The sequence below is a fragment of the Rattus norvegicus genome, chromosome 6 (assembly GCF_021556685.1).
Source record: "Rattus norvegicus strain SHRSP/BbbUtx chromosome 6, alternate assembly SHRSP_T2T, whole genome shotgun sequence".
Classification (NCBI taxonomy): Eukaryota; Metazoa; Chordata; class Mammalia; order Rodentia; family Muridae; genus Rattus; species Rattus norvegicus.
In genome coordinates, this window is record NC_141539.1 from 114,811,037 (window position 1) to 114,835,665 (window position 24,629).

General features: G+C 41.8%; 1 protein-coding gene across 38 annotated transcripts in view; it reads left to right on the forward strand.

Moving 5' to 3' along the window:
- Positions 1-24,629, forward strand: part of Nrxn3 (neurexin 3) — a 1,618,001-nt gene that overhangs the window by 1,075,521 nt on the left and 517,851 nt on the right. For 5 of the 38 annotated variants that reach the window (XM_087552070.1, XM_087552071.1, XM_087552072.1 and 2 more), the window contains exon 1: positions 18,999-20,209. In XM_087552070.1, coding sequence (XP_087408196.1) covers positions 19,963-20,209 — 247 coding nt within the window. In that variant the 5' untranslated portion in view covers positions 18,999-19,962. 38 annotated transcript variants of the gene reach the window in all.

A 24,629-nucleotide genomic window follows, 5' to 3' on the forward strand; every position in this document is an offset into this window, starting at 1 on the left:
TAGGCAGATGGCTATGTCCCAAGTCATAACTGAAGTTAAAGGTACCATCAATTTTGTCATGCCAACTTGATTCCTTTGAAAGAAGAGCAATAAAAACAGCCTCTTAGGCAATGTTTAAAGTCCTCACCCCATACACATATAGATCATAGTTTGAATTTTATTTCAATTTTATGTTCAAGATCCCCTTATTGGTATATCCTGAAATGAGTTCTTGGCAGCTGTAGTATTTGTATTTAATTTGAGTAGCCCACCTTGGCGTTAGATCAAAGTTGCAGGTCCTCTTTTGAAGCTTTGGGTGTCTGAGATGAAGGTGGTTGACTCACAGCAGAACCTTAAGATGTATTGCTGAAAGCTCTCTGTGAAGACAGGGAGGGTGAGGGGGAGGTGTGAGATATTTTAAAAATAAGACACTCTGATAAATTCTCTGCCAACCTCCGTTCCTGCTGAGTGGAGTTTAAGTAACATGTATCAGATAGTTCCTCCAGATGTCGGCTATTTTAAAAGCCAAATGCTAGGAGTTCTCTGGACAGCAGTTGTGATATCTCTGGTAATGGTGGTAGTGGTGGTGGTGGTAGGTGATGGTGGTGGTGGTTGTGGTGATGGTTATGGTGGTAGGGATAGTGGTGGTGTTGGTGGTAATGGTGGTAGGGATAGTGGTGGTGGTGGTGATAGGTGATAGCGGCGGTAGGAATGATGATTGTGATAGGGTAGCAATGACAGTGATTGTGGTGGTGGACGTGAAGGCAAGGTCATCAGTGATCATGCTAGTGTGATACTAGAAAATAGATGGTACCCCACGGTAGTTTTTACTTAGAGCAGAGTATGGTGATAATTCTGTACATTTGGGAAAAAAAAACTAGACAGGAGAAAAAAATTACCTAATAATCCATGAAGGCCATCACATCAAATTCAATACAAGTAACAGTTGATTTTTCAATGCAGGAAGCAAGAGGAGCATCCTAATTAAATTATCATATTATCCTTGAGCAATTGACATACAGGTCAAGGAATTGTAGGATGATATTTTTCAGGTTTGACTTTAAATTTTTCTCTACTGTCTTATCAAAACAAACTCAGGAAAGAGAGTTATGACAAGCTGACAATTCTCCTGTGTTTTGAATCTCCAGAGGGAAGGACATCTTACAGAATGCTATAAATTGATCTAAGATTGCTATGCCTGCAAGGAAACAATAGGTCATGATTGCTTATAGTTTTAAAATTTTGCTGCATGGATCTCTTAGTTTTTAACATAGACAGTGTCCCACCAGCTATTAGGGTTTTCTCTTTCATTTACTTCTGCTGAAAACTTCTTTACGAGAGTCATAATACTTCAGAATCTTTCACTCTCATGTTTTTAAAAATAATCTGATCTTCCTTGGTTTATAGGACTTCAGCTTCAATGTCTTCCTGTAACTCAAATCTCAGCTATTTCTTCATAAATACGTCTCTAATGTGTGTGGAAAAGTAAACTTGTAAGTGACTAAGTGATAGAGCACTTCAAGAAAATGAAGTTTGATCTTTGTCACCAATGCTCAGAAAGGAAGAGAACGGAAATGGGCAAGGTGATGTCAAGCTCATTGAGTGCATGCTTCCTTTTTATAAACTGACTTGGAAAGACTCTTGGGGCTACCCGTTTTATTTCGTTTTTGCATTCTCATTTCTAAGTTATTCTAGGCTGAGATACTTGTAAAAAGATGTAAGGATGACCACAAAGAGGAAAAGCACAACCTGTGTAGGCACTATGTGAAAACTTGTCAAATGATTCCAGCATCATTACCGTGTCCCTTGGTAGTGCCCAAGAGAAGGTGGGCTTTCCTTGCATTCAGGATGCTCATTGAGGAATACTGTGTCTCCAAAGGACCTGGCTTCATTATCTTCTGCCTATAGCTCCATGGGAGGATGCTTCCCCCCAACCCCAAGCTCTGTCTTCCTCTTCTTTTTTCCCATACCCTCCTTTGCACAATCCCAGACAGAAAACTTTCTGCTTTTTCAATGTAGAACTTTCATGTTGTCAGTATTTATAGCTTTTCTGGTGTTTTCTATGACCTTTCTCTGCAGGGAACATTCCTGCAATTCTAGCATCAGTAGAATAAATGCTTTCACTATATATATATATATATATATATATATATATATATATATATATATATATATGCATTTATACTTAGCTTTTCTTCTTCAACTTTGAGTCAGAAAATTGAATAAAAATGGAGTGTGGTGCTGATATTCTAGTGTATTCTGGGTGAGCACTGACCTATCTTCAGTAGATTACATGGGATGGTGAGAACTTGATGAGAAAGTCAAATGCACGCCTGGTTCCCACTCCTTCCTATCCACCCACCCCCATGGTGTGCAGAAGGCCATTCACTTAGTTAAACCAGAGGAGAAAATGCTTATGAATTTGAATTGAGGAATGATGTAGGCCACAGTTTGTCCTGAAAACCCTGAAGTATTATAAACACACCTGATTCACAGGTGCTTCGTCATAGTGGTATATTAAGAAAAACTACTATAGAGAGATATAAACCATATTTCTCATGAGCATAATTACATACTTACTTTGTATTTCAAAGAAATTAATATTCCTCCCTGTATACTTCTACTTCTAATACTCTGGCTATGGGCTATGTGGTACTAATGAAAAAATCAATGACAGAAGCCTTAGCAAGCTACTAGATAGGAAGAATGGTGCCTACTAGCACACTAAGATAAAGAGATGAATGTGTGTATCTGCATGTATATTCATGCATACACACACATATATGTATGTATGTATGTATGTATGTATATATGTATGTATGGTGGTATGCTTATTGCACATGTCTAATGTGTGTGCTCACCACAAATGATCATGTTGATTTCACAGGTAGACATAGTCTTTCTCTACTACTTCCTTTCTGACCAAACTTGGAATTCACTGCTTTGGCCTGGCTGGCTTACTAGCAAATTCCTAAGAATCTGTCTTTCTCTATCTACCAAAAACCTTCCCATACAAGGGCTAGCACCACAAATATTGCCTGTACCTGGGCAATGGGACCTAGAGATCTGAACTTGTATCCTCATACTTACACAGCAAACTCTTTAACCACTAAGCTACCAGCCCAGCTCAAAAGTGGCCGAAATGAAAAAGATGAACATAAAAGCAAACTTCCACTTTTAAGGCCCACAAACTAGGCTAAAGCAGCAAACAGCATAGTCTGTGCTGGGGAGTACTTCTGACGAATCCCTCACCCACTCCCACTGCCTCCCACAACATAGGTGTATATTGTCTCTGCATGATTTAGGATCTGGTGCTATTCTGCAATTCTCAGTTTGGAGGATGAATTCCTCAGCATCCTTGACACATCACAAAAATAGAAAGCCTGATATCAGTCATACTGCCGCCCCACTTACCACCCACACCATAATAGAAGAGCAAGCGGGCCTCAGTATTCAAAAGGGTTACTTGACAAATCTACAGAGCTCGGATTAGGTTTGTCTAGAGAAATGGTATGTTCTACTTCCAAAGTGCAGTACCTACTAACCCAAATGTTCCCCATATCCTGGTATAGAGCTCTTGTGATCATGTACCTGAGCACATGGAAACTGCTTCTAAGGGGATGAAGATTTGGAATTTTGTCCAGGATACCAAAGACACATTTATTACCATCCCAGACTTGATAAAAAGTTTGAAGCAATCCAAACACATATTTACTAGCCTCCAAATTTCCAGTTAGTATGTTCTTGTACTCTGAATCAAGACAGGGGATCTGAGGGACCCCCCCCCAGGAAAGAGTATATGGCTAGATAGATGATGGATTGATTTGCCGAGATGGGGTAAGAAAAGGGGGGAGCCGGGTACCTATTTGAAGAAGATTATAAGATTTTTGATTACATGGGAAAACAGGGAATAGGTGAAGTCTGCAGGTGCTTTGGTTTCTAATAAAGAAGAAAATTAGAACCTGATTCAACACTATTCAGTAGCAAACCCTAAGCGGGCCAGGAAGGTAAGCAATGGTGATCAAATGCCATTGAGTGAACCGTCATCTCCACAAGGAAGCACGGTAGGCAAGAGTCAGGTGCATCCACCCATTTGCATTCCTGGAAGACACCTGTCTGGTGCCATAGTAGACTCTCAGAAAGACCAGAATGAAGGAAAAGTTCCTTCTGTCTCCAGCAGGGGATATTTTGTAAATCTGGGTGTACTGATTAACACAGGTTGAGATTAGCAGCAAAATCATTGCAAAGATGAAATCAAAATCCCGAAGTAAAGAAAAAGCCACCCAGCCATGGGAAAACTGGTAGTGTACGTGGAAAATGGAGGGTGAGGGCTTGGGAGCAGTGATTTCACTTCTGAACTCCATTTCTCTCTCCTCTGGTGATACCCAACCCCAATGGGCAAGTTGTAATTCTTGTGCGGCAGAAGGAACAGCCTGAGCTTCGACGGTTTGTCACTTTAGGGCAAGCAGCTATTAGTTTCATGTCCTATTTATTCTTTCTTCTTTTGCCCAAGTGTACCCAGGCCACTGTATGATTCTGGGATGCTAATGAGGTGGGGGAAAATCATGCTTGGGTCTTATTGCACACACCCCCTTGTATCCTGGTGTGAGGAAAAATGAACATACCCACGCCATAAGTAGAAGCTGGTTTATGGTGTTCATTCATTGGCCATGTAAAGTTGACTTTATGAAAGTATATAGGTCATTCCATGTTTTGGGAAATAATCAAAATCACCTGTCCTCCTGAGCCTCCTGTGCCTTCAGCTTCCTTTAAAAGAACAAGTAATAGAACAAATTCTTAAATCTCTTCCTATGTATGTCAAACCCCACAGCACAGAGCCAAGTTTAGGGCTGCTGTTTGCACTCAGAACTCAGAAACCCTGGAAAAAAGGAGAAGAAAGGGAACAGGAGAGGAAGAAAGGCCATCCTTCTAAGTAACTATCAAAGGCCAGGGCTTCTGTTAAACTCTCAACTGCCCATTTCCACTTCAAGAATTCAGGGCAGCACAAATGCAGACAGGTAGGCAGCTACCTTGACAGCAAGCGCTGCCCGTACACAGAGCTCTTCAAAGCAGGGAGAGAGCTCTACACTTCAGAGAATGCAAACAGCTATTGACATTCTCGGATGCCTGGAGCAAGTGGATGTTTCCTGGTCAATACCAGCACTGATGTGTACAGGGTGAGGGAGGAGACAGGAAACCATGGCCCTCCTCGTCTTTGACTAGCTTCTAGAGCCCAGTCATATGACTTCTTTTGACCCAACGTGCAGTTCTTTGCAGATGGGAGCTGGGAAGTTTATGTACCGTGAGGACAGCATGGATGCTCTCCCTGATCTGTTTGCCTTCCCCATGTCAAAGAGGAGCTACTGGGATGTGGGACTTGGATGACATTATGCCTCTTGACTATTCTTTTTGTGAAAGGCTATGGGCTTTATATTAATTAACATCCATAGCAATTTAGGAACTGGGACTTGGAGTCTTAAGAAACATCCTTCAGTGGAATTCCTTTTCATCTACTCCCCCCAAATTCAGATGTTATCATGTCATGTCACTCTCTTTTTTTTTTCTCCATCTTTATTAAACTGGGTATTTCTTATTTACATTACAATTGTTATTCCCTTTTCCGGTTTGCAGGCCAACATCCCCCAACCCCTCCCCCTCCCATCTCATCTATATAGCATAGTTTAGATATTGGCATAAGTTGAAAATTTTTCAATCCAACTATCTAAAGGATTACACAAAAACGTTAATGTCTTGTACACATCAATATACTCTGAAAGGATGAAAGATATCTTTCTGCCCATGGGGCTCTCAGGTAAAGTGTTTAGCTCCTATGAAAACATGGTTTGATGTCTTTTATGAGAAGGCAGGAGATTTGGATCTGATTTTTGTTAGCATTTTTAACAGATTCAGGGGGAAATAGTCCTTTATAGTCCTTTATAGGGTTGAGTTTATTCATCTGTAAGATGAGTGGTTTGAAGTCATCAATGCTTCTTACATGTTTTGAGGTCATGCGACTCGTAAGATCTAAAGAAACTCCTGCTTTTTTTTTTAATTTGGTCCAGAACAATTACATTCTCAGATGAAATTGGAAAGCAGCTAAGAGAGGAGTTTCACAGACCACTTTTAAGGCGGTGAGATCCGACCGAGGAAATTATACACTAAAGGATTCTAAGGGACACAGTTCACATAGACTTCAGTTAAAATGACACCCCTGGGCGAGGGCAACCCCTTTGCAGCAGTTCCTTAAGCTCTGACCCAAGAACCTAAGGTACAGATGAGTGAAAGATTCTTTCCAGGATTTAAATGCCTTTATTTCCACAAGTATCATTATTCTCACCAATAATGTAACTTTAGCTTCCTGGGCTGTTAGTCAGTAGACAAGGCAAACACATGCAGCCAAAGAACAGAAATAATCCCAGAGGTTCGGTGCCTCAGTGTCCCAAACCAAGGTGTCAGATTAGAGTTTCCCCAGGGCTTCCTAATTTCATGGCTTGCAAGGGGCCAGCTTTGCCCTCTGTATCTTCTTGCCGTCTTTGTTTTCCTCGGCATGTATGCTCTTGCTTTTCTTGTAAACTGTCAGCCCCGTTGGATTAGGGTCCTGCCCTTGTGACCTTGCTTAACTTCAGCCTTTATTCCTAATATGGTTATCTTAGAATTAGCCATTGTGGGTACTGGTCAAATGGATGTCCAGGAGGTGGAGTGAGTTACAGAAGAGACTTAATAACATATGAATTACCTTTAATTTTTATAGTTTTTCCTTTGGCCAATGCACATTTTCATAGTTGTGTGATATTAAACTAAGCAATTAAAAGTTTCTTCGACATTTGGTAAGTGGGGTGGGGGGGGACAGTTATTTCTGCTCTTCCTGAGTTTTCTTTAACTCTTCTGGGAGAGCGGGGGCTGAGAAGAAAAGGGCAAGAGTTTCTTGTAGTTTGTATTTATTTATTTATTATTGCTCCCCAGTGCCACATTTAGTAACCACCACCTGCTGAGTAACTCCTCAAGCAAAAACCATGCTACACCCCACCCCCAGCTTCCAGCAGGAACTCAGAGGAGGACTCATTTCAGAAGAAGAAGAAAAAAAAGGTGCTTCGTGTTCTCACTCTTAAGGCTTCACTCTGACTTTGTGGCTGTTTGCTTGGTAATGATGGAGCTGTGCTCTGTCCTTGTTAGTCCTGTAATAGACCCAGCAAGACTAAGAATATGAAATAGCACCAAACCCCACACCGTTCCTTTGTGCTTCAGGTACACTGATGTCTTTCTCTATTCATCCTTTGCTGACTAGTAAGGTGTCATTTGGGGATACGTGATCAGGCACAGGGAGCCCTCTGCAAAGTTTTCTTCTCACAGCAAACTCCCTGGGTAAGAAGGTCTCTTGTGCCCTCTGTCTCTCTTCTATTCCTCCTTGTGAATTGTCTTTGGACCCTGGGGAATCCACAGGCAATATTTTTATCTCTATTAGTTTGCTTGAAATTAACAGATAATGGTTGATCCAAATAGAGAGGAGAGGTGTTCGGAGGATGAACGCATAGGAAATACAAGTATCCCAGTAAGCATGGTTATCCCAGTTGGGCATCTCTCAGTTTTTTATTAGAAACTTACAAAAATAAGGCAAGAATATGTTAGGGTTCTAGATGAGCTAGCCTGTGGTTAAATGAGGGTCTTAATATCTGCCAGCCAAGGTCACATCTAAAGATTAAAATCCAGGCATTTTAATTTCTAAAGTAAGATGAGACTCTGTCTTTAGGCCATACTATGTGAAACCACAAGGTATCCTATACAATAGACCCTCTCTTTATTAATTCAATGTGTGGTTTAGACACACAGAAAAGAGAGGTAGGCAAAGTTTTCATTGCATGAGCATGAGGACCTAAATTGGATCTCTAATACCTGCATTAAAAATCAGATGTGGCCGTGCACATCTGCAATCCAGATGTTGAGGAGGGGTGCACAAGAGGATCCTTAGTGGGCAGGTAGCCTAATGAAGAAGCTCCATGTTCTGTGAGCAAACAAGGAAACAGAGAACAATTAATTGAGCCGGTTGACCTCTACTCTTAGCCTGTACACACATGTACTCAAAACCTGTATACCTGTAGCCCCTGCACACACAACAGAGAAAACATTCATCTTGTGGACCTTTCCTTCTGACTTCCTCTGGATTAAAGCTGTATAGCCACAAGCTTACTTTCTTGCTTCATTTTCTCCTGTAGCTTAAGGCAAAGCATCACACTCCTCGCTGTTTCAGATGGTGCTGATCATATCAAAGTCCTTCTCTGGAATATTGTTTCAAACACGTTCACTTTCAGAGGATCAAAACTCAGAGGGCCTCAGATGCATCTTCCTAACAGTCTGTTCCCAGGTTGGGCAATGCATTTTTAAATTATAATTGATTTTGTCAGAATCGTGGTTTGGGGACTTACTGCCTGAAATGTGGGGAAACAAACGTCTTCTGAATTCATCAAATAGTAACAAGATGCTCATGAATGATCTGAGGGCTCACTCTGACCTATAAAAGAGAGGAAAGGAATGTCTGGGATAAACGCAAATTTGGCTTCATTTGTAACAGGAAACTCAGAACAGACCTGGTTATTTATAACTCCTAGGACGACAACAATTATGAGAACAGATGCACATTCTCTGAGTATGGGATGTGTTGTGGTTCAGCCTAATATAATGAAATCCCAATGTTGCATTTCCTATTTTCAGATCATGAAGACAGGCTTTTTATAATCGCTATGGTGAAAATTGCTCAGGCATCATGCAATAAATATTAATATCTGATGCCAATCTTTGAGGCATTATTTCGTTTTAACATATCAATTAAAGCGATCTATATGAAACCTTAATTTTATCAGCATTCCACAAGATAACACAAGACATTTGTAGACAGTTATCAAGTAGGAAACATATGAGAGTATTGTTTGTTTTTCTTTGTTTTTGTTATTTTGGTTTTTCTAGACAGAATTTTTCCTGTCAGCTCTGGCTGTCCTGGAACTCATTCTATAGACCAGGCTGGTCTTGAACTCAAAGATTCATAGCCTCTGGGTCTTGATTGCTAAGATTAAAGGCATTTGCCACCAACACCCAGAGCATGAAATTATTATTGATAAGTTGTTTCCTTCATTAAAAAGAAAGTATTTTTGACACATATCGTGAAGAACCTGTAGGAAGTACAGTTATAGAAAAACAGAAGAAGAGCTATAGCCACATATGGGTTTGCTTACATTGTAACAATCTTTGCTCATAAAAGCCTCTGATATAGCTCTTCTGTTATCTGAACTTTTCCAGAGACAGTTCCTGTTGGTAAGCTTACTTAGAAAATACCTTAGATTTACCTCTCTTCTTAAACTCTTTGCCTAGACACATTAATCTAGAGTGACAAACGTTTCATTTCACACAATACTACAACATTCATTGTTTTCTGAGTATTATTGAAAATTAATTTATTTTAAAGCTTTTTCTTTTACTTTTGGTATTCTTTCATGTGCCTGTGATGAGTTAAAGTACTGTTAATTTGTTTTACCTTGCTTAGGATCTTTTAATAAAACATTAAAGTACTTGGGTATGAAAAATTTCTAACCATTTTCTTTTTAAATATCACTGACTCTATTCTCTCCCTCTCTCTCCCTCCCTCTCTCATTTTTTTAATAGAAAAAGGTTTTCCTTTTCTTTGTTCTTTTGTGAATTTAATTTTTTCTGTTTTCCTGAAATATTTTTCTTTAGGTGCTGCAGTTAGAGAAGCTTTTTGTCTTGTAGTTCACCAATTCTCCCTTTAGCTACATCTATATAACCTAACACAGACATTTTTCTTTTTAACTATGTTGCATTCTCAAAAGTTTGGTGCTTTTCCAAGTCTACCACCTACTACATGCATTTTTTCCTATTGACATGATACTTTCTTCATTTAAATATTTCAACCATATTTATTTTATTAATTTATTTTATACTGATAGATGATGTAACCTTTGGCTTTCTCATTCTCCCACGACAGACTATTTTCTTACTATATTCTGTTTTGATGTTGCCATGAGCGTTACAAATGCCTCATGCTAGAAGAATATCGAATATCCAGCTTAGTCTCTCTGTCTCTACATCTCAGTTTCTCTAACTTACAAGTCTCCTAAATACCTAACTCACTGCTTGTCTACACCAGATGTAGAAGATTATTCTTGTGTTGGTTAAACAACAACTAAAAAGGGGGTGGACCAGAAGACTCAGTAGGATTCAGTATATAGGTAAAGATGCTTGTTGCCAAGACTGAGTATCTGGACTAAACTCCTGAAACCAGTACTAGTGTGTACACACACACACACACACACACACACACACACACACACACACACACAAACACACGAGACATATGAAAAAATGTAAAAAAGTAGAAAGTCATTCTAGTTTGTACCCCCAAGTATTCAAGACCTATGCCTTTCTTGAAAAGGGTCCTTTTTATTTATATTTGGTTCACCAGGGTTTCTGCCTGAGAGGTAAGGGAGGGTAGACCTGAGTGATCCCACTCTTTTCTCAGTAATGAACTTTCACCAGTAAACAATGCCTTCTTAGATCACAGGGACAGCAGATGTGTAGGTGTTGTTAGTAGGAAAAAAATTGCTATTTAAAATAGAAACAAAAATTGTTAATGTGTCTAGAGCGAACTTGTTCTGTGTTCAATAATAAAAACTAAACTCTCACACATTAATACTTCCTTTATAGAAGGCTAAGATTCCTAACCTTGGTCCATGCTGTTTCAATTAATAAAAAATTTTTTTCTTGAATCGTTGCAGCATCTAGGAATTGGGTTTGATCCTCAATATAAGGCCAATTGATAACATTTAAGCAAATGTAGAAGTAGGAATCAAAGAGAAAGCTCAACAGAAAACTTCAAATTCATAGACTCTCAAAATTGTAAGAGAAGTTATATACCTTACCGCTCACTACAGATTGCTTTCAAACATCTACTGCTTGACCATTCCCTGGGATATCGTAGCCTTACAAGGTCCCATTTCTGATTTTACAACATCTCCAAATTCTGAAATTCTTTTACTGATAAAAGAGATATTTTTATATTTTGGAGCAAACATATAAATATATATGTATGTGAGAACATCTTTCAAACTCGAATTGTATATATCTCATTTGTTTCCCAACTAACATCCACTAACTATTTCCCAATGGTTTTTGGATTGTCCTCTGTTTGAGATAAGAAATATTACTATCTTATATTCACTCATGAGAATACACATTTTCAGAGCTTAAGGAACATATTTAATGTTATGGAGCTAGGTTTAAACAAAAACAGGGAAAAGGAGCCCTTCACTAAATCTAAGATCTAACTGCATTTAATATATAATGTTTCCATGAATCATATAGGCTACCAAGATATAAAGTAACTGATAGCAACAGACTGTTACAAGTATTAACACATGGTGCTGTGGGAAGATAGAAAAGACCAGCTAATTGTGCCTGTCCAGATTGGAAAGTGTGAGTTCTGAAAACATAGATATCATTGATGCTAAAATATTATATCAGTGTTGTCCCATCTATTTTAAAAACAGCCTGTTCTGTCTCCAGTATGAACTATCTTTTCAGTACCCAGCCCCCAGCTTCCTTAAAAGCTCTGAAGTATACTAAATCCTTATTGTCACCAAGTGTGCCTTGCAAATATTTCCAAAGCTTCTCGGGTAGCACTGTACCTTCCATTAGGAGTTTATCCTTGCCATTCCCCCTCAAGGTTTTTCTGTTATATAGACTTAAGTCTATCGAATCAATAGAAACATACCAGTAAACTTGCCCCCCCTCGTGTGTGTGTGTGTGTCTGTGTGTGTGCATGCGCACGCGCGCATGCGTTGTATTGTTTGTTTTGGTAGTATTTGGATTTGAACCTAAGGCTTCATTCGTGAGAGGCAGTCTCTCTAAAACTGAGTGATAACCCCAGATCTTGTATAGATTTAAAAGAAAAAAATCCTTGCAGTTTATTTCAGATCCCTGAATCTCTTAGATCACGTCACAGAGTAGAAACTGAGATATTTCTCAAAATAAATGAAAAATAACAGGATTCATTAATAAGAGGAAAGATGGGTGAGCCATAGCTTGACTCTGTTGCCTCATTGTGGAATTTGTGGAACATCTTTTAGTGCAGCAACCCGGCCATCAGAGATAAAGAATGAGACTCTGCAAGTGTGTTCCCAGTGGTTCCTCCATGTTTCTTTGTACTTTTTCTCTCCTTTCCCTTCCCTTTCCTTGTCTTTGAGAATCCTATGGCATATATAGGATATGCCATAATTCATAGAATAGCTTACTTCTTCATAGAGTGAACATGTTGACTCCTTCCTGAGTTTCTTAGGCATTGACTATTTAGCATACAGGAATGTTTGCCTCTGGGAAGCTGTAGGTATGTGATTCTACCCTACATTACTAATTTCCTTCTTTTATATTTCTCTTTCTGATTTCCATTTATTTTAGGTTAGGTTCATATAGTAAACACTAAGGTATAATTATCTCTTTGAATATATGTTTTCATTGACTCCTAAAATGTCCTTTGTATGTGGATTATTAGTTATTCTTCTGCCAAAGAAACCAGTACAGAGAGTTCAAAATTGCTCAGGGTCAAAACAGTAATGCACAGGATGTCTTCTGATTTTTCTCCTTGTCTGTGAATCCTTCCTGAATCTTCTTCCTTTTGCCAGGATACATTAATTCCATTGGCTAGTGTGGTGTTTTGAATATGCTTGGTCCAGGGAGTTCCGCCATTAGATGTGGCCTTGTTGAAGTGGGTATGTTCTTCTTGAAGGAAGTGCATCACTGTGGTGGTGGATAATCAATCTTCTCCTATTTGCCTTTGGTAAAAGAGCTCCTCCAGTGCTATGCCTTCCTGGAAACTACCATACTTCCCTCCATGATCATGATGGACTGTACCTAAGAACTTGTAAGCCAGCCCCAACTAAATATTGTTCTTCAAAAGAGTTGCACTGGCCATGGTATCTCTTTATAGCAATGGAAATGCTCAATAAGACAGCTAGGATGTGTGGACCCCGAGGGCAGACACTGGGGAAAAACACCCACTGTGGGGTTGCAGAGTAACTCCGCAGTTAACTTGTTACCTTTGCCCCACATTTCCACCTCTGGACTTCTGACCACTGCTGCCCTGGGATGGAAGTCTAGTGAACAAGAATCCCTGTGTGATTTCTCAGAGAGGAAAATGGGAAACACCGAGGAGCTGTCGGCCATGCACCACTGTGCAAGTGTGACAGAAAGGTGAACCAGGGTCTCCACATAACAAGTTGGAAAACCAGTGAACTAGACTATGGGGGGAGGGCGGCAATGGGGGGAGGGTTGGGAGGGGAACACCCATAAGGAAGGGGAGGGGGAGGGGGATGTTTGCCCGGAAACCGGGAAAGGGAATAACACTTGAAATGTATATAAGAAATACTCAAGTTAATAAAAAAAAAAAAAAGACAGCTAGGATGTATATCTGGTTCACACTGTCAATCTCACATTCCCTGTGGGATTTATGGTATGATTCTTCAGGGAAGTTATTAGGTTTTACCCTATTATAACACTTGCTTCAATAGGCCTGAAATCTCTTGCTCATTGGTTCTTTCGTCCTAGTAAGCATAAATGAAACACTCACAGAGTAAAGTAACCGATGTCCTGAAGTAATGGACAGAGGGATGTGGCTTCCTTCTATTCTAAGTAGAGCCTAGTTCAGAGGTTGACTCATCAATATTTAAAATAGACTATTCAATGCTAATGAAATTCTTCATAAAGTCAATAGAAATTAATAAGGCTTTGGAAAGTGTGCCTTTTAGAGGGAAGGCCAATTAATTAGAATTTTTTCTGCACGTGAGAGAAGGCAGTGAGAAAATGAACAAGAAGAGTCTTTGTAGATCCCAAAACCAACTTCAGATCCCCTGAGTCCTTACCTTGCCACAGGAAAACAATTACAAAACAATGTTGGACTTTTGTTACTGGAACTATCTGGTTCCAGTCCAGACTATAATCTCCATTAGCTTAGAGCCGATTTGAAAGACAGATGTAGAAAGAACATGATGGAGTGAATGTCTTTTCTGCCTAGGACAAGTCAGCATTCTGGGAGGACCAGGAGAGAGTTTTCACCTATATTCTGGGGTTGCTGACATTACCCTCTGTAAGATGCGAGTAAACGCCAGGGGAGTGCTAACTGCAGGAATAAGTTTTAAATGTCAGCTAGAGAAAATGAGGATAATAATAGAAGAATCATTATGGTTGTCATAATTGTTGACACTGATCATTTTCAGTATATCAGGTATGGTTGGTAAAAACTTCAAACGCATTAGTTGTTTGAATCTGTAGATAGCTTAATAAGAGTAGTCTTATTTTAAAACAGAGAGACCAACGCAGATACTGAACAAAGATAGTCTCAAAACTTAAACACAGCAGGTAATAATTAGAATTTTAATTCAGGCTGCCAAGCAACATGGCCCAACACAGAAATCTATATGAAGTCTCAAAATGTCTACTAACCTTTTGATTGGGTGACATATCCTATAATATGTAAATGATATCATTCAGTCTTGAGTTGCAGGCTGTAGCTGGGGGGGGGGGTGCTTACTTCAGCATTTGCAAGGTCCTAATTCTACACAGAAAATAAAGTATTCTGCTGGTTCTTTGTAACAATAATTCCTTTTATTTAATTCCTCAAAAATAGATAGAGATTTTCACAGTGGCAATGATGAGAAGTTTGGATCAGTAACTTCTAGAAGCAGTTTAGTATAATTAACAGGTATATATGCCAGACCTCTAGGAAGAACTTGGCCCTGTCTTTGAGGTAAAGGAAATAATAATCAATTATTCAATAAATGATTACTATTTCATTTGGAATTAGCTAACCAACTTCTTTCATCCTTTTTCTTGAATTGATATATGAAAATTTGAATGCTACAAATAATTCCCAACCCCACTGATCAAACTCAAAAGATTTGGAAAATGTAAAGAGATTTGGCTCAATATCTAAATGCCTGAAATCCTTCCTGTGGCCACAAGGCGGACAGGGGAATAATGATGTTTATAAGACGGATGACTTAAGGAAACAGTCAGAGGAGATCAGGCGTGCTCAGGGGAGTGTGGCCATAGATAAAACATATTCTATTCATGCATCTAATTCTCAACAATGGAAGGTAAAACATACCAGAGCAACCTAGGCATTCTCAGAGGCACACATTTATATAAAGATGCTACGGCCCTCTCTATTTAAATCAAATTCATGTAGGAGTGATATTTAAAAGAAAAAGTTTTCTCTTTTATAATCCCAGAAGGAAAACTTACTTGAAATCGGCCTTTTTGCAGGATGGCTTTCTTAAATAAATGAACAGAAAAAATGAATTATGTGACTATAAATAAATCCCCTGACATAGAATAAAGCAATGTTCGACTGCTTTATGGTGTCACTGGAAGAACCCCTGGATATATTTATAGCCACGTTAACAGTCACCTGTATTTTTTCAGGACTTTTATTTCACTGTGCATTATGAGAGTTTGGTTGGGGGAGGTTGGTGTTTGTGTTTTTCTCTTCCCAAAACTGCCTACTGGAGCTGTGTAGAGACAGCAAGTAAGGATTGCTACTCTTTGTTTTTTTTAAAAAGTGGGTCTTCACTTAATGGCCTGGGTCTTGCAGAATCAGGCTGTGCCAAAGCTTTCTGGTCTTCCTAAGTCTGCAATCACATTAGATGTGCTTGCAGTGGCGAACTTGACAGGTATCTCCTGCTGACAGCGAAGTGGCACGTCAGAGCCTATCCAAGTGAGCGGAGGCTTATGCAGAGATAAAACGCATCGTGAGAGACGATGGACAAGGCAACTTCACATTAGGTTCCTGACACCTGACACATTTAAGTAGAAGTCGGAGGCTTATTTTAGAAGCCAGCAGATTCCTTATATTGCTTGGAAGCTGAGGCGATGAACAAAGCAAGGTAAAGAGTTAAGAGTAAATGCTTTCTTCCCTTCTGTTTGGACTGTCTCCTAAGAAGAGAAGAGAGGAGAAATTAAAAGGGCCAGGGGAGGATTCTGGGATGACAAACTCTGAACCCTAGCTGTTGTTCCTGTGGATGCAGCTACAATAGGAGTTTACACACTGCATACCATTTAGAAATTCGAGATTCTAAAGAGTCCCCTCTGGGTTTCACGAGGGGGATATACACATGGGGGCCAAGATGGATTATTCCTGTGAAATTCTTCTTCTTTAAATCTGTGGGGAGATCATCAATTTCGCACCTGTTTCTTTCCTTTCCTATCTTAAAAGTGGACCCCCATCTTCCTCTGTGTGATGTGCCTGGGGTCCCAATTAAAAGGGCCCAGTAGAGGACAGAACGCAGGTGGGGAAAAGAGCAGCCACGATGGGCAGTGATGATTATTGCTCTGGGATTCTAGATGTAGGAGGTGTTTGGAGCACATCAACTTATCGCCACCGATAAAATTCTCAAACTATGTCGGCCTACTATAAACTGTAAGAGACTAGAAGAATGGGAGTTTGAAAAGACATATAACTAGGAATGTGTTGACTAGAGGGAGTGGTGTGAGACATATGGAAAAATTAATAGTGTATTATATTGCGGAGGGATCTGTAGTTTATCAGGATGGCTGTGGCTTAGCTCTTCGGAGCAGAAGAAGCAATGTTAAGCAGCCTTGGTTTTGTTATCTGATTAGTCCTCTCCTCACTCAACTCTGCCCATAAATGGACTCTCCCTCCCTGGAACTTACAACAGCTTCTGACACTTCGGGAGTAGTTAATAAATAAGTGATAAGAATAAGACCGGGAATGAATAGCTCCAGATGTGATGTCCCAGCAGGGCTTGCAGGTCCCATTCTGCATCAGCAGTTCATTTCCCCTTTATAGCCAAGCAGAGAATAAATTGGAATGTCCATCTAGCCTCCCCTTGCTTCCTTGGGATAAAGCCAAAACAGTTTCCTGTCAGTGCCAACTTGGAAAAGGAGACCATTAGATGGATAAGAGTTCTGCGTATCAACGGTGGAAGGCTTGTCTCTAGGAAATCGATGTCACTAAAGTCAGATAAATGGGCCAGTGAAACTCATGGTATGAGAGCTAATAGATTCTAAGACTCGGTTGGCAATTGGTTCAATGGGTTCATTTATTCGGCAAACGTTTACTGAGCTCCTGATACTTGATACCCATGTGTCCCACGCAGAGGATGCAGCAGAGAGCTGGACAAGGCTCTGCCAGCAGGGAGTGGACCATTTTTCTTTTAAGGATGTAGATCATGAGCAGATGAAGTAACTTCTCAATGCCAACCATGCTGGGAAAGAAACAAATCGGAACAAAGAAGTAGAATAGCCAGTAGGGTGGCAATGCCTAACCTGAGGTGAGACCCAGGAAGACTTTCTAAGGAAACGGCCTGGCAAATGCACCCTCATAATGTTGAGGGAAACCTCCCAGAGAAGAAGGCCCAGCAGGCTTGGGTTGGTATATCTAGGTACATTCAACTGTTGGGAAAAAAATCTGGGGAGCAGACAGAAGTGAATCAAGGATGTCTTGTCGATGGAGCTGTCAATACATCAGAAGCCTGGTCACCTAGGTCTTTTTGAAGTCTGTGTGACAGAGTTAGAGCAAGTTCCAAGTGCAATGGGAATCTCCTGGGGGAACTAAATCAAGAAGCGGCTGATAAGAGTAAGAATTGTCACGAACTCTCAGGGATAATGCTTATTTTTTTTCCTTTTTTTGTAAGGAGCATAAATATATAGCAGGCAATATATGTAAGGATTTTTATTTTAAAATAAAGAAAAGATATATACCACACATGGTGTGTGTGTGTGTGTGTGTGTGTGTGTGCGCGCGTGCGCGCGCGCGCGCGTGTTTGTGTGTAGTATGTAATGTGTCTACTCTTACTTCCTTCAGAATCAAGGTGCGTGAGCAGGGCAGTCACTGCTGGCTCAGTTAGAAAGGACGTGCCTAGGAAGGATACCCTTCTAGTGCGCCTGTGTGCCCACTCAGTGGAGGTAGTAGAAATACTGGATAGAAATACTGGATAGTGTCATTGTTTCCGAAAGGGCTCTGGGCCAGCCCCTCCTAGAGTCACAGATGGCTGTGACAGGAGCTGCACACCCCACCCACTCCTGCACTCCCCCTTTCCAAACCCCTCCCCTCCTACTCCTTGCCACCGCTACTCCCTACTTCTGCGCGCACCCTCTACCCAGATTTAACTAGTACTTTCTGGTACCCAGCACCTGTGAGAATCCACCCGTCAGATCTTCTGGGCAAGTCAGGGACAGATCAGCCACTCCTTTGCTTGGCACACCTTTACTGTGATTTGACTTGAAGGTGCTACTAGCCTCTGGGACCTGAATTCCAAGAGTGAGGTTGAGTGGAAGCCACATCGAAGGACAGACTGGAAGCCACCAAACCCTGCAGAGACTCTGAGCCACCCAACCCCATAACCTTTACTTCTGAGAGCGATGACACGGATTCTATCATCTATCCACTGACCTAGCAGTGGTGTCCAGTGGCTCTTGTTCAGTCTCAGCAGAGATGCGCGCCGAAGAGTGGACGCCCTAAGCGCAGCATAAACAGCCGGGCGCCTACCGCAGGCAGTCCGGTGTGCTTACAGACTCAGGGTTTATTTTGGTTTAGGGACACTTGGGCTGTCGGTGCATGGTGCATTCCAGACAAAACCTTCACCGGCGCCTTGGTCGCCGAGTTCGGGTTTAAGGATCCTGGGAGAGGAACGGGAAGGGAAATCCCGGGGGCCCAGAGCTGAGGAGGCCTGTGGGTCTCCTGCGCGCAAGCATGGCGGGGTGGGACCTAGAGGGGGAGCGAGGTGAGGCGAGAGCTCTGGCTCGTGCGCGGGTGTGTACGAGCAGCCGCGAGCTAGCGTACACTTGAATGGGGAGGGCCGGGATTCCTGGAGGCTCCACCCCTCCCTCCTCCAGAGCCAGCCAGTCCCTCGGCAGAGCACACCGGCTGCACTGATTTGCTCTCCGGAGTGCGCTATTTGCATATGACTTGCCCATTTGTGAATTTGGCTCCCCAACTCCTTGCTTCACTTCACCTGTGCCTCCCCAGTTGCTTGCACTTTGCGGGTGCCGGCTCTCCTCTCGGCCACCTCTGCCACCCGCGGGCCACCTCCTCTAGCGCTCTCCCTGATTGCGCCTGGCCTGCTCCTCTCCACCTCCTGCCACGTTGAGGCTAGCTCAGTGCTGTTTCCTTTCCTCTGGCCCTTCTTGATCCCTTTCTCTGGCTGCTGCTGCTGCTGCGGGGTGCTTTCCAACCTATCGGGAACTCAGGACTTAAGGCGACTGCACCGTGGCGCTCATCCAGGACATTCAGGGTTAACAGCTTCCGCGCCCTTCCACAGAGACTCCCGGGAGCAGGAGAACTCTTCCACCTGCAGCCCCCTTTTGCCTGGCAGTTCTGCATTGCATCGCTCGGAAGTCGAAACAAGAAAGAAAAAAAGAAATGTCCAAAACTCCTTGGATGTTGGGATAAACTAGCGTGAGCCTACTTGGGGTTTTCCTGCTTTGTCTTCTCTCTCGGCTTCCACCTTTCCCCAGTGGCTTTCCAGAGCATGCAGCTAAAACATCGGACTTGAGGTACCAAGAAAGCAGGAAGAAACCTCGCGGGTCCTTCCCTGAAATGTGTGACAAGCCAGGGCTCTCCAGGTCTGCTGTACCTGGGTCGACTCTTGCCTCCTAAATTTCTCTTCCAGGAAAAGAAAAAGAAAGGTTTTGCCTTATCTCTCTCTCTCTTTTTTAATCTTCAGTTTCTTTTTGTAGTTTTTTTTCTTTTTCTTTTCTTTCGTTTCCTTTTTTGTAAAAAAAAAAAAAAAAAAAACAAACAAAAAACTGATTCACCATTTCCCCGCAAGCTCTTATTGCTCCCCCCATCCCCAAATTGGACAACACTTCTTCCTGCTATGATGGGCCCCTGGGCATCATGAACTTCATTATTGCTCCCTGGCTGGAATTGAAACTGCCCATCTGTAGTGGTCCAGTGCGTTGACCATGCACCTGAGAATCCACGCAAGACGGAGCCCTCCTCGCCGGCCGGCCTGGACACTTGGGATCTGGTCCCTCTTCTGGGGATGTATCGTCAGCTCTGTGTGGAGTTCTTCTAATGTAGCCTCCTCCTCCTCCTCTTCTTCCTCTCCGGGATCTCACTCTCAGCACGAACACCATTTCCACGGCAGCAAGCACCACTCTGTGCCTATTTCTATCTATCGCTCCCCTGTTTCCCTTCGAGGAGGGCACGGTGGGTCTCTCTGCTCTTTTTCTTTTACTGGGGCATTGCAAATCTTTAACCTACTCTTTCAGGTAGGGTCAAGGATGGGCATAGCAGAATAATTCAATTTAAAATTATGAGATGGCTTGCATGTGCATAAGGGGAAAAATTGTCACTTTCTCTTAAAGGCAAATCCTGTTTGCTCTCAGCCATTCACTTTCCAATAAAAGACTCTCCCTTCCTTGGTGCCCTTGTTCATGGCAGGGCAAACACACTTTCTACCCTTTGCCACCTTCTCCTCCCCCAACGTACTGATGGCAGGCAGCTCTATCAAACAACTCCTAATGATGCTACACGTTGGGAAGTCTTTCGTTCACCTTATGTTCATTCGCCGGTGTTTTCTCTGTTCTTGTTTGGGGGCTGGTTGTGGAGAAATAGGAGACAGCAGGTCCTTTGAGCATCAGCCTGAAGTTAATGGTGAACTGCTATAAAGTTACCTATGTGATAAAAATCTGGGGAGAACAACTGAATCAAAACAGGCAGAAAAACTAGATAACAGCCAGTGAATGCTACATTATTGAATATAGGTTGGAAAGAGTAGTTACCCCTTACCAAACACACATCTAAGACTGCTATTAGTGGGGAAGCAATATGTCAGATAAGGCTAAACCACTTTTTATTTACCCCTGTAAATCATAGCAGCTTGGATTCACCGTGCATGCAAAGGATCTTTCAATTAAAGTCAGCAGGGTTAGTTCACACAAACCATGTAGGATATATTTTGCTTCAAACAATCTTCTTTGCATCATAGCTATTGGAGGAAGAGACCTGTGGTTCATAAAAATATACCCAGCCCTGAGCAGGCTCCCTCTAAAAGGCTGATGTCTGCAGCTAAGGCAGGAGCTGGCTGTAGTAAATCATTCCAAGAAGTGTTTACTATGCATTCCACTCTGATGAGGAGGGGAACAGGAGAAAGCCTAAGCAGCCCTCCAGTGAGCTGTGCTGGGAACCTCTCTAGGGGCCCTGTCATGGCTTGTATTTTGAGGCACGCAGGCTCCATTAGGAAAGTAATTCTTCCCACTGGTTCCTAGCTAGGGGCTCCTGCTCCAAGCTGTCTGTCCTTTTAAGTGGAAACACATTGAAAGAATGCCAGCACATGCTGGTTCTTTCTCTCTTTTCAAATCACATGTGCGGGAACTGTCAAGTAGTTGAGAGCCCGTAAGGCTTGGTAGAAGGGGCTGGTGTGACTGAGAGAATGCCTGAATGCTGGCTTGTAACCTGGTTGCTGTTATACCTGTGACTTCTGTTGGGTCTGCTGTAGACTCTCTCTAAAACAAAACAAAACCAAACCACAGAAGCCCAGGCAAGAGCTACACCAGACACACACACACACACACACACACACACACACACACACACACACACACACTGGGGGGTAGGGAGGGAGGGGAAGAGAGAGAGAGAGAGAGAGAGAGAGAGAGAGAGAGAGAGAGAGAGAGAGAGAATCTCATTAAAATGGAAACTTAACTCCTAAGGAAGAGACAGACTGGGATGGGGGTTGAAATGAGGGAAGCCAGACAGACTATTACTAATAGCCATAATTAAACACAGAAACGCTGAGCGATAATTAGCTAAATTTTGCTAATTAGTGTAAATGATCACCAGGGAGATGAAGATTATGCATTAGTTAGAGGTTAGAGGATAGCCAGGTCTTGCCATTTCTTTTTGTTGTTGTTTAAGATGCAAACAGTTAAAAGCAGTACTAATAAAGTGATGGAATTTGTAGAGCAGAGTACTTGAAGAATTTATAAATTCCACCCCTCCCTTCTAAAAGGGTCGATTCATACACAGGTTAATTTTTTTTTCTTTACCTCATCTATGCAAAGATTGGTGCTTCGGTTTTCTCTAACCCCTTTGACTGGTGTTCATTGTGATTTCTCATTACCTGGCAACTGATAAGATTCAGGTTGATGGATAAGAAGAGAATAAAGAAATGGCTAGAGACTCCTCACAAGCCTTTCACATCCAACTGAACTGCAGGGTGCACCAAACCCCAGGGGTTACCATGGAGAGGATGAGAAAGCTTCTGAATTCTAACTCTTGCCTGTCCTCTTTCAGGGAGTCCCCATCCCACTGACTTGGGACTTCGGGACTGAATAGATTGATACTGAATAGGTAGCCTCCATATTTAATTAATGGTTTTAAGCTGAAAATCAAGGGAAGTAGCAATTAACAATAAGTCCCAACCTTGGCTCTCTTCCTGAGTCCCAGCTGTGAGCAACCCTAGCATTACTTACTAAAACGACCCCGAGACTCCCCAGAGCTTTCCAATAATATTCACCACCCATTCATATTTGAAATACACTGGCTTTCTTCTAGTTCAAGGCCAAGCTTAGGTCAGCATTGTTTTTTAAACATGTTTTAGGTGCAGGTCTTAGGAGACATAGACCCATGCAACCAGGACAGTTGTAAGGAACAGTTTAGCCAATGCTCCCTCCCTTTTTTCCCTGGCATCCTGGCTTAAAAACAAAACCAAAGCCTTGAATCCCAGAACCTTCTTTTGACTCAAGAATGGTTTTAAACCAAACAAAAAAAAGCAAAGCTCACCATTTTTAGTGCTTTGCCTAACTTCCCAAGAGGCCCCAAATCCTCCAAACTCCTGCGAACCAGCAGCCATCCTCTTCCCCCCACCACCCTGCCCTGTAGTGGGATTCTCACTAACACACTTGGAGAAAACAGAAGTCCCCTGAACAGCTGATAGTTTTTACTTATGCTCTTATCCTTGCTTGGAGGTGATCTTTAAAATATTGATTATGCTATAGATTTGTGTGAAGTCTGTATTCCAGGGCAGCAGCCTGGGTGATGCTGAGATCATCAATAAAATTGGAACAGAAAATTTCTGGGGTACTGGGTTACCCCAAATAGTCTCAAGTTAGGGCTTCAAGATGGAATGAGCCCTTTTTAAAAATTGGAATCTCCTATCCTTCTTCTCCTTGCTCAATCTTTTCTTTTAGGGCCCCCATCCCTCTTTCATGTATTCCTCTACCCAGTTGTCACTCAGGTGACAGAGAACAGTTATTATGGGCCAGGCTTTGTCCTAACTATAAGACACAACATAAGCCCGTAAAACATTAGGGAGTTCAGCCTGGCGTGATTCTGTAACTCTGTTGATCACTGTGAAAGACAAGTGCTTCTTCGTTTTACAAACTGTGGAGGAAGGAAGGTAGGGCCCAGACAGGAAATTAAATAATTCCACGTGAAATTTATGTGTCCTTCATAAAATTCATGTTTTCATTCTCCTGTGACTCAAAATACCCCTCCACGTTTATTTTCCCCTCTTATGCTTGTTTTCCACAGTTGTAAAAGTGCTAGGTGGATTAGTTGGGCATGTAAATAGGTACAGTGTATTGGTTTTCATTTCATCAATTTTCATTTCCACACAAATTTTGTTCTTTTCCAAATCACCTTGAACAGATGTGGTAGTGGCCTCACTGGTGACACAGGAACTTGGTGTCTTGAATGAGACTCTGCCACGAGTTCCTTTCAGAATCTAGCCTCTAAAGTTTGTCCAGCATTAAGCTCACTCTGGCCTCATCTGCAAACACATTATGGTTCTCAGCAGCTGCTCTCTAACCACTTTCTCTCTGCCTTCCTTCTTGAGATTGGGAACACTGAATAATTCAGAGTGTTGGTTGACAGATAAAACGATAAGATTTATACGTCTTTGGCCTTGGTGATGAATTAATTAAATTGGTTTCTCCTCTATCCTCAGCATGCATTGTTTTTTTGTCTCTAAAATGTACTGGTAAGTGGTGGGCTTGGAGATTCGCCTGCTCTTGAAAGAGGCTAGGGGAAGAATATATTATCAGAGTATAAATCTTTCCAGACTCTTAATATTATTGCTGCCACCACCAAGTAGGGTAGAGGTGGGGGTGGGCTGCCCTATTACAGCCAGAAGAGATGAGAAATGCCTAACAATTGCCTTTAGGGCTGAGAATAAAAGACTTTCCAACTAATAGTTTGTAAAATCCAGTAGTGAGAACTTTACTCCTCTATATCAAAGTTTTGGAGGTACCATATTCCCTTTTGGACTTTAGAGCTGAATTTATTTCAGAAACTTTGCATCTCGGGGACCCTGGATAGCCTTGAAGAGACACACATCTCTGAAGGTAACCCATGAACTTCCCTCTGGTATTTGTTTCCTTATGGTTCAGCTCTGAAGGATAAGGGTTGAAGATCAGCATGCAAACAGGCTTGGTTTCTGGGGAGCCATCTCTGTGGTTTACAGATGGACATTTCCCTACTGTGTTGCTATCTTGTCTTTTTTCCTTTACTCTGTGTGCATCAGCCCTGGCGTATTTTCTTTTCCTTTTCTCCCCCTTCCCTAAAGACCCATTCAACTACACCCGATGACTTTATCGTATTTTCATCATCTCCTTATGGGACCTAT